An 11,017-nucleotide genomic window follows, 5' to 3' on the forward strand; every position below is an offset into this window, starting at 1 on the left:
CCAGTGTTTGAACAGGGAAATGCCTCTTGCCATCTTTTCCAACTGCACAGCACTGCAACCCTGGCTCCTGGGGATGGCCTGGGGAAGCACTCACCATGGCAAAGTAGCAGGCAGCTCGGTTGACATGGAGCTTGCAGAGGAGATCCTTCGGGATGGTCACCTCGTCGGAGGCTGCGTAATCCGCCACGTTCAGCCCCTCTACGTACTGCACCAGGGAAAGCTTGAAATCCTTCTCTCGGAACAGATCATTGCCCTCTGCAAACAAGTTTCTCACCAGCTTCTGCAAAAAGGCCTGGGCAGCAGGGAGAGAACAAATACACTCAACTGGATATTCAGAGACAGGAGAGACTTCACAATTTCCCATTCCTTTCCACATCTTTTAGCAAATTGCTTGCCCACTAAGATACTCCTGCATTCCTACCCTCCCGTAAAACATCAGGATTTTTGGTAGAGGAGAATTAATGCAGTCAAATCCCCATTCTTCTTGAACACTCAAGTGTCTTCTCCTTTCCCCAAAAGCTGTCATCGTCAGAACCGTAAAACTTTAAGTCACGGGCAAATTGTGACAGACCCTCCCACATTCTTCATTCTTCACTTTCACTAAACTAATGGCTGTGCAAAAGAACAAATCTTGCTAACCAGAGGGCTCCCAGCTTCAACAAACAAAATCTCCATTACCTCATAATCTTCTTGACTTAGGGGTAATGTGGACCTGAACAAAAAGAAGAGAAAATACTCATGAAATAGGCATCCATGCAAACAAGGGCTTTTGTCTGATGAAGAGATTACTTTTCTGGTCCTGTGTTGGTGATCTCAGTAAGTTACTGAACATTTTATCATTGCAAAGGCAGCTGAGGCAAAGAGAACACAGTTAGAGAGCATTATGTTCAGTGACAGCCACAGTGGTGTCAAGCAATGGACACGTCTAAGAGGGACTGGAGACTAGAGGAGTCTTATTCTCATTTATTTTCTGTGCATACACTTTCCTCTGCAATGTGCTTCCAACAGCCACCTAAAAAACCCATCTTTAATAAAGTCCCATGAGAGACTGCTGAGAAGAATACAAGTGTATTTCATATTCATCTGGCTCTAACGAGAGGCACCAAAGCAGCACTCCAAGACCTCCTCAAATCCTTTGTGAGACCAGAGACACACAGAGATAAATGCAATCACTTTTCTCTGCCTTCACTTAGCCACATGCCTTTAGGCCTACCCCACAAAAGGAATGGAGAAAACAATGCAGGTTCAGAAGACCATTTAACTCCAACTTTCTTGGCCAAGGCTGAGCCACAAACACTGGCAGTGCTTGTGAGAATAACACCTACCCCACAATAGCACTGAGACTTAAGAGAAAGGTTCTGTTCTTCAAATTGGACCACCCAAATCATCCAGACTTGGTCCACATCTATTTATTTTTCTCTTCAAGGACAAATCAATAGGTTCTAGAGGAAACCTTAGCACCTTTCATAGCTTTTGTCACCTACAGTGCATACATGATCTTACTTACTGATTAGAGAATAAACATTTTTTAGATCTCATCTAATCACTCCTTAAAACTAACTAAAGGAAATGTCATGGCTTTGTAAGAAACATTTATGCTGCTAATAACAAACTTGGACTCCCTCTTTTACATCAAAACAAACCAACATATGGTACTGCTCCTGGTTCAGGGTGCAAGATATGCTCCAGATGCATATCACATTTCTAAATTATTTTCTTCCCCAGAATCTTCTGCATTTTTTAAGTGCTTCCAATATAAATCTCACTATTACCTCTCCAAAACTGGGTTATCAGGCCTATTTAGTCTCAGACTGGGATGAAAATATCATGGCCATATTACAGGATACAAATATGTAAAATGGAAGATCTGGGATGGGAGAGTTCCTACTATACAGGCACACATTTCAGGCATAATAATTGCAAGACTCAAAGCAGACCTTAAAAAACCCCAAACCAATCTGATCACAATCTTACTACTTCCTTACTCAGGATGGAGCCTGGATCTGAGTTAGAGGCCTCTGCTAACTCAAACATTGGAGGGAAAAATATTCTCTATCTTATAAGGAAGTATGAGGATTTGTAACTATTACATAAGCAACCACTTCAAGCTCTACAAGGCCACATGATATTCATAGAAGAGTGATCTGAGACATCTACCAGGCTGGCAACTGTAAAAGAACCCAGGTCATCTACTCTTCCTATAGATACCATATGGGGTGCTCACAAGTTATGTACCTTGCTTTTCCACCTACAGAACTGAAACACTATCTCCCTTCCTAACAAAGGTGGGATAACCTTGTTGAGAGAGCACTTTGAGATCTTCATGCTGAAGATGATGTAGAAGGTACAAGTACTATTAACATTATGCTGACTGTAAAGATCATCCTGGAACTGAATTTACAGTGGAGGGTAAAACCAAATGATATTAAAATGATAGAATTTCAAGTTTAGGGAGCTAACAGGACAAGAAATACCCTGGAAAATCATAGCCAAAATCCTCAGGACACTGTCTCTTTCCCATGCAGCAAACCCAAAGCATGAATAGGAAAAACTCAGTTCCTGCAGTCCTCAACAGAAAGATGACCACTTCCAAATCCACAGGGAATACTGAGGATGTCCACTTACTGAATGAACTGCAGTCCTTTCTCTATTTCTTGTTTTCTCTTCTGCCTCTCCATTATAGTTGCTGTGGAGGAAGAAGAAAAAGAAACAACACAAAGTGAGTCATTTTAGGTCTTGCTGGCAATTAAACAGCACAGTATTTTGTTCGTGCCCGAATTTACTACCAACAAAATGTTCCAGACCAGATGCCCTGAAGAGTGAAGCCCATGATTTATCCACACTGCAGATACAGCACGGCAAGCAGCTCACAACCAAGTATCTGCTTTTTCTCACATGCCACTGACAGGATACATGGGCAAAAAGGAATTACTTCAATTTGAGCTCTCTGCTTAGGCTGCCAGTAAATAAAGCAATGGGAACCCACTGTTATCATGACTGCCTTCTAGGAAAGGGAAGAAACCCAACACCATATTTGCCTGCACTGGCAGTCATTTCAGGAATTTGTGCTGAGACCCTCCCATGACAAGTAATTCTGACCACTATTTATCTGGGACAGATTTAAACTGGTTTACTGCACAGCATGTGCAATATATCTCACCTAGATAAAGTTTATGGAGATACAGCTCACAAGGAGATGCAAAGGAAGAAGATGGAATTACTTGCCGTGGTCCACATAAAAGGACAGCATGAATCCATGCAATGTGGATTTCACACTGAAAATGAGCAGGCAAGAGCAGCACAGAATGGAGAACACTTCTTTAGAAGGGGAACAGAGCCTTATCCTGCAGTGTTTTAAACAGGGGTGGCCAGCACCTTAGGAAGGCTCAAGAGTTATCTGTACTTCATCCTCTGCAGTTTGGAAGCAAATTTTGGAAGGGCTCCCCAGCGACCTTTCTCTAAGGTACACAGTTCTGTGATACAATAAAAGAATAATGAAGGAGAGAAAGGATGGCAAAACTGAGTTGCTAGTGACAGCAAATTTCATATCAACCAGCTGTGACCACAAATAATGCTCAGCATTTGAGGAATAGGAGCCTGGGGACAAAGGCAGCAAGTACAGAAACACTGAAATGAGACAAAGATCCTGTACCTTCCCAACCCAGGACTGCTTCTGAAAAGTTACTAAAGTAATTTCTCCACCTCTACACTACAACAACTTGAACAGCATTATAATTCTGCTCCCTTTTACATTAAGACCATCCCTATAATTCTAAGATATCTTGCTGTATCAATGGCACACTCAGTCTGAACAGGGTGAAGGGGTCTTTAAGGTAAAAATCAATTTTGAGAACTCAGCAAGCTCTTATTGATTGTGCTCTGTGCCTTGCAAAATGTAGAATTGATACCTGCCCTTTACCAAGAAGAAGAACTGGGGGAAGGAGGAAAGACTGGAGTGAGAGAAAGTGGTAGCAGGAAATGGAAAGTGGAGAAGGAAGCAGGAGCTTGAAAGTGACACTGTGAAGTTTCTAAGTCATTAGACTGTAAATTGGGGAGCAATCTGGTTCAAGCAGAGGTAGGAGATTTTAAGCAGCTGATCTTGGAATAGGATGGGCAGTGTAGCAAGAAAGGGAAAGCCAACAGACAAGGTGAGGGATCATCAGCATCTCTACAAAGGCTTTTAACAGAAGTGATGGAGAAGTGCTGCTGTATTTCACTACAACACCAATGGAAGGCTGCATTGATTCATAAGTAGCCTGGATAATAAGCAAGAAGAAGAAAGGAAGAAAAAAGGAAATTTAACAAGGAGATTGTGAGGTTAAAAAGATCACTAACAATACAGGCAGACAAGAGGTAGGTAAGGAGAGAGAGGCAATTAATTTAATTTTTCTCCTTGTCTGAAATTCTGCAAAGACAGAGTAAGAGAGAAGAGAGAAGTGGAAGAGGAGCAGTAAGAACCATTTGCACAAAGGTAGCAGTGAAAGACATGGAAAAGGACAGAGCCACTCCAAAGCAATGTAGGAAACTGTGAGGGCCATCAGAGACAAGAGTGAGGAAAGAGTCTACACAGGAAACAAGAGAAAAACTGTGGGGGAGAAGAGGATGCCAAAGAGTCAAGTGGACCCTCCCAAAGGCTCATGGGGACAGCACAGGGAGGAAGGAAGAATTTCTATCTGTCAGAATACACTAAAAGACTTCTAGTACTCCAAACAGCCTCCTCTTGGGCCCCCACCTGTGCCCCTGTCTATGGTCTAGGAGCTCCATTTCAGCTGAGTCCAGGTCCTGCTTTGTCTGAGCTATGCTGTGTTGAACTTGTCCTCAGTTCTATCTCTGGGACAACCCATAGACCTCCACTGCTTGTCTCCAGTCCTGTCTCTGGAACAATCTACTAACCCTGGACTTGCTGGGTGGACCTGGACCAGACTCACCACCTCATCTTCTTTGGGACTGTTGATGGACCACTGCTATTGGCATCTAGTCCTGCCTACACTGTTCAGGTGGGACTGTAGTGGGACTGTATCCTATGAGTGAGAGCATTGCTGGTGACTGCAGTGGTGACCTTCAGCTACTTGATTGTCCTGCCTGGAGGTGCAGCCCTGCTCTTGCTGCTCCCTGAGTCATGCTGGAGGGAACAAAAGTCAGAAAAGTGAAGCAGCAGCCCACAGATCTGATGAAATGTGGGGAGGGCAGCTGAACACTGTCTGGTCATCACCAAGTAAACGGCTGCATTCCAAAAATTCCATGGCACACCTTTACAACTGTGTATGTCCACAAAACAGATCACCACCCTGAAAAGCTTCTGATACACATGGTCTACTTCAGTTTCTGAACTCAGCCTTAAGAACACTCTGCAAGGAGTGAATAAAAGATCGGTACCTGTCCTCACAGCTACGCAGATCCTGCTATTAAAACATCTTACATAGCAGGCTGTGGGTCTGTGTTACAGAGAGAACGGATTACTGTTGCTTGCCCAGAGAGAAGGGCATTCAGACATTATTGACCCAAACCTGGAGGGCAGCCAAAAGACTACTGGGAATGGCTACAGAATGTCTCCTTTCTAGAGTTACCCAACTCTTCTTGCATTCCGAAGTTCTCCTGTTTTTTATCTCCTCATCACTATTGCCACTGCATAAATATCCAGCATAAATATCCCCATCCTTGCTTCATGTGGATGGCTGACCAGCCCATTGCATCTCTCTAAGTCCCAAAATACACAGCTACAGTTTGTTCCTTGCTACAAAACCCTCATAAAAGGTAACCTTGTGTGCCCTGCACGTTGTTTATACTCTGCAGTTCTACTCTCATCTTCCAGAGGGAATGTTCTTCTACCCAAAATCCTCCATTACCTTCTTTAGATATAAACCACATGCCTGATTTCCCCTCTACACTGCTGCTCCCTGGTACTGCCCCACATTCCTCCCTCCTTGTGAGTGGGTGACTAGCTTTCTCTGCTGATGTGTCCTTTAGCTGTCACATCTCCAGGCCTATGTCGTGACATTGCACATAAGACTGATCCTCTCATGGCAACACCTTCAAAGCACACACCATGTGCTGCTGCCCGACAACTTCTTGCACATCTCTCACAAAAAACTACCTTCTCTCCCCTTCAGTGTGACCCCACGCCAGCAATCTCCTCCACGTGTGGCAGACTCCTCATCTGTCCTGCCTGTCCCAGCCACTGCAGGAGGCTGCCAATCAGACTCCTCTTTTTGCTCCTCACACCTCCTTCCCAACCACCTCACCAGCAAACTCAGTCATTTCTGTCTTCCCTCATCATTCCAGCCTCTTAACCATGTTTCATTTAACATTCAGACCAAGCCATGCACTTGTTACACCAGCAAACCCAACACACAGTGAGCCACCCACATGAGCAACACTTCACTTCTGCTGCACACTACACCACAGCTACTGCATAATTGATTTTAAGTGCAAAGCTTGTTTAGCTTTTGTTTTATTGCTCTTTCAAATATTTTTAGAAATACAGTAGAAAACATTTTAGGAAGCACTGTGTCTAATTGTCCCTTTTCTCTCCCCCCACCAAATCTCTGTCCAGATTTGTCTACTCAAATCACCAGCAAAATTCAAATACTGAGTATTTATATCTCCACTATAAAGCTCTTATCCTTTCAGTCCAGAGACATTTATCCTCTCCGGTCCAGTACCTAGAGAGAAGTTTATTCACAGTTCGTCAATAAATTACAAACCATTTGCCAGACAGGAATAAAATGCTACAGACAGGCAAAATAGTTTTCTTGCCTTCAGAAGGAAGCATGAGCCAGTGAAGTGGGTGACTGAATCACAAACTGGGTAGATATCCTCTAGATGAGTAGATGGTAGAAACACGAGATGAATGGAAAGACTTGAATTTATCTCATCAAGGAAACAGCTGTTATTCATAACCCTGCCAGAGCTGAATTTGGGCAAAGTTTTCCATACTGTATTTCTGAGATGGCAATGAACTGACACTTGACTGACTTCCAGGCATTGAATGTAACATTTCAGCTAGAAATAAGTACACTCAGACGCAATGGCAGGTTGTAAATCCGAGACTGGAGCTCCCCAGGAAAAAGGCTCCAGGATACACTGATCTGAAACATGGGAGTCTTTCACTGCCTGCAGTTTGGCCACCTTAGTGGTGCAACAGGACAGCTAACTGGGCACACATCAAGCAAAGGACAAACTGCAGAGCCCACTACAAACTTGGGCTCCTGCTCACTCCTGCAGCTCTTTCTGCCGTGCCCCACTCCATGGGTTTCACTGTTCCTGGCAGCCAGTGCTCCTGGATTCCCCAGCACTGTGCTGTGCCCGCAGCGCTGACTCCTCTGTCCCTCCCTGCACTGGCTGCCCAAGGTATTCTCATGGCCTCTCACAGCACCGCTGGGGTCATTGGGGTGCCACCAGCTGCACCCAGCAATATTCACTGCACCCAGTCAATGCAGAGCAAGCGAGCAACAACCAGCTCACCCCTGGGTGAAAATAAAAGCAGTGACTCCAAGTTTCCCTGCAAGGGGGATGGTGGTGGGGGGCTAAAAGCCTCAGTTGACCACATCAGCTCCCATGACCTCATTTTCCACTCCTTTCAGCCTTGTGCTCCGCACATTAACACCTTCACCTACCACAGGCCACCCTCCCCCCTGCCCCCACTGCAGCGCAACCAAGGAGCAAGGAGAGAGCTGGGGGGTGATGCTGCCTATCCCTAAGGCACTTGCTCTTGGTTTCCTGCCCACCCAGCTCGCATTCCTGTGCCTCATTTGAAAAACTAAACCCCGGGGCTGGTTCCCGCACGGATGTCGCGGGAAGTGCCGCTCGCCTCCTCCCCCCACCGGCAGCACTAGGCCGCCGATCCCCGGCCTTGCGTAGAGGCCGCTGCCGGGAGAGGCACCACCTCGGCCGCCGGAGCGGAGCGGGGCCGGCGGCGCCTCCCGCGCCCCGCCGAACGCCGGCACCCCGGCATTCCCGACACCGCGGCCCTGCGGGGAGGGGTCTCCCGCGGCAGGAGACATCCAGGCTTCCCCGGGAAAAGGAAAAACAAACCAAAACGTGCTCTTCCTCCTTCCCCACCCCCCCATCCGCTTAAATAAAAATCACGCATCTCCAAGAGTCTGGGAGACGGCTTTAAGAGAAAAAAACGGGGGAAAAAAAAGCCCAAAAAACAACACATAACATCCCCTGCCACCCGGAAAATGTCTAAAACATTAAAGAATTAAAACCAAACCAACTAAACAAAACAAAACCAAAACACAGCCTTCTTATTTGATAAACTTGAAAAGACCCTACGGAAGGTCTATCTAAAAAGCAATTCCAAAGGGTCTCTCTGCCGTTTCATGGGGTTTGTACCTAACAAGAGTGGGAAACTGCAGCCTAAATACAGACCACAACACACATCCCGAACCTACAAAACACAAACACGCACAAACGCGATTATTACTAAGTTTTCCATGTAAACCCAGGGTCTTTCCCACTAGCTATGCAATTTTAGACTACTACCACATTTTTTTACAGGGGGTGGGATTAGGATCTTTGACAATTTTTTTTTTTTCTTTTTTTTGCAAACCCCACATTTTTAGAGGAAGAGGTTTTAGCTTCAAAATCTCACCCGTATTATTTTTCACCACATTAAAAGAAAAAAAAAAATCCAATTACACAACCATTCATCTCTGCAATTACTATCTGAAACCTTTACTTTCTAATGAAGCAACATCCAAAATTTGTTTCTTAAGTCCACCCCTTTCTACATACACAAACACACAGAGAATTGATTTAAGACAAAAATAATCCCCCCCAAAATAATAATAAAGAACTCACCTCTCCTCGGGGTTTCCCCCCAACACTATGCATAAACTTTCCTTGATAAATGGTATTGTATTACTAGAGATATTATTAATGTATTATTACTAGAAGTAATAATAATAGTAAGTGCTATTTAATTATAGAAGGCAGCATTCTGCTTCTGGATCGGCTGCCCCTGCAGCTCCCTCCATGTGCCTCCTGATCTCTTTACTTTCATTTCCAGGTCTCGCTCTCTCTCGCTCGCTCTCAGCTGCACCAGCAAGAGAAAATGCCTCCCTGCATATCCTCTGGGCCCTAGAGGCTACCGCTTTCCATTACAAAAACTCACAAATCTTTCCCTTGTGGCTGGCTGTGAGATTCTTTAAGGTGAATTAGGCTTAAAACCACAAAAATCTACAAAAAAATAAAGCTCTTCAGCAGTCGACTCTCCGTTCTAATTTGAATGCAACGTTTTTTTTTCTTCCTGGGTGTTTTTGCTGATATATATATAAAAAAAAATATACCCCAAGAGAAAGCAAAGCTGTTTCTGCAGAGGGATTACATGCACACAAACGCGGCGAGGAGCTGAATTGTGAGACCCCCCCCCGGGATTATCACATACGTGAAGCAGTGACCCTTGTGCCCACCCATTTCTGCTCGCTGGACGGGGGCCAGAGCCATCGCTGATGGCCGAGCAATTATCTGCTCCAGACAGACCTTCCTCACTCCACCCTCCACTGCTGAGGGGTTCCCTGGAAATAAGATCGTCTGAAAACACAAATCTTTGGGTGGAAAGGAATAGGCAATAAAACAAACAAACTCAAAAATAAAATAAACAAACAAAACCAAAAAACCCCCAAACAAACCAAAGGAAAAAAACCCCAACCCAAACAAGAAAAAAAAATCCCAAACACCCTTCCCAAACTACACACAAAATTGAAACTAATAAATATATATCTATATCTCAATTAATATTATATTTTATACAACTGGGTGTTATACAATCTATATATATTATATATATGTACATATGTGTGTATATGTTAAATATATGTAGATGCATATATGCAGCATGCATATATATATGTAAAAACCATATTAATAATTAAATTTTATATTATTGGGTATTACATAATCTACATATATATTATATGTATGTGGATGCATATTATACTAATATATAATCATATATAATATATTATTATAGATTTTTTATATTTTATATATATTATATATTTTTATATTTATGCATGGACACATGAGTTTAGACACCTTTTGGAATAGGATTTTTGGCTTGTTTTCATCCCAAATGCCTCAATATTTCCAGAAAGTGGATTGAATCTCCACAGTAGTCCATGCTGGCTGAGCCTCAGGAAGAGAACTGCTGGTGGGAAACAGAGGCTGAGTGGGACATGTTCGAACATGGGCACTGGTTGTGAAGATCCAGGTAGCTGATAGAATAGTTTCCCTCCCCCTAAAATATTCTGTGTACCATTAGATTAACAATTTCCAGGCTGACATTGGCTTAAATTACCAGCTTTTTCCCAATGTAATCAGTGACATGTTTACTCCTGAGTGTCTCACTTCTCTATTTACAGTGACCCACAAGAATGTCAGCTTGTGCTTTGCAACTGTGTACTCTGGCACGATTCAAAGGCAGACAGAATGTAACATCTGAAGTGTTCTAAACTTCCTAGATATTTAAAATGTGTTCATCAGAAAAGGAAATACTTTATTATACCCAGTAGGATTGGCTTCTGACAGCATTGTCAACACAATAAACTAATAATTTATGAATTTATAGTAATTTAGGCTGTGACTTACATAGCATGCCTTATCACACTGGACACCATTGTCTAATCAATGCTCTTCACAATATTTTATTACAATGCACATTTTTAGGTATTGGTTTTGATCCAAAGATTGCTACTATCCATGGATAAGACAATGTTTATTTTTATTAAGTCTTCAGAAGATTTGCTATTTCTTAATTTTAGGTGTTGACACTGTGACAGTGAGTAGAACCTAAACTAAGCTGGGCCTGTGGGGCAGAAGCTGCTGGGCAAAATGTACATTGAATGATAAACCCTCTTGATGGAGTGGTTTTGAGCAGAAGAAAGATGGAGTGGGTCTGGAGGCAGAAAGTAAACACAGAGAGAGCAGATATGCCAGATCACAGCGGGAGGGCAGCCTTACAGAGCCATCACCAAATGAGTCACAGAGCCCAGGGCACCTCCAACCCTGCAGC

General features: G+C 43.6%; 1 protein-coding gene across 6 annotated transcripts in view; it reads right to left on the reverse strand.

The window, feature by feature from the left end:
• The window catches only part of ZC3H7B (zinc finger CCCH-type containing 7B), a 45,513-nt gene extending 36,342 nt beyond the window's left edge, over positions 1-9,171 (reverse strand). For 3 of the 6 annotated variants that reach the window (XM_079303654.1, XM_079303653.1, XM_079303652.1), the window contains exons 1-4: positions 8,806-9,171; positions 2,626-2,686; positions 679-712; positions 95-292 (exon numbers count right to left, since the gene is read on the reverse strand). In XM_079303654.1, the coding sequence (XP_079159780.1) occupies positions 95-292; positions 679-712; positions 2,626-2,678 (285 nt within the window). In that variant the 5' untranslated portion in view covers positions 2,679-2,686; positions 8,806-9,171. Of the gene's footprint in view, positions 1-94; positions 293-678; positions 713-2,625; positions 2,687-8,805 lie in introns of those variants that run through there. The other 3 variants (XR_013773962.1, XR_013773963.1, XM_079303651.1) reach the window with 1 other exon arrangement.
• Between the last annotated feature and the right edge of the window lie 1,846 nt (positions 9,172-11,017).

The sequence above is a fragment of the Erithacus rubecula genome (assembly GCF_903797595.1).
Source record: "Erithacus rubecula genome assembly, chromosome: 4".
NCBI lineage: Eukaryota > Metazoa > Chordata > Aves > Passeriformes > Muscicapidae > Erithacus > Erithacus rubecula.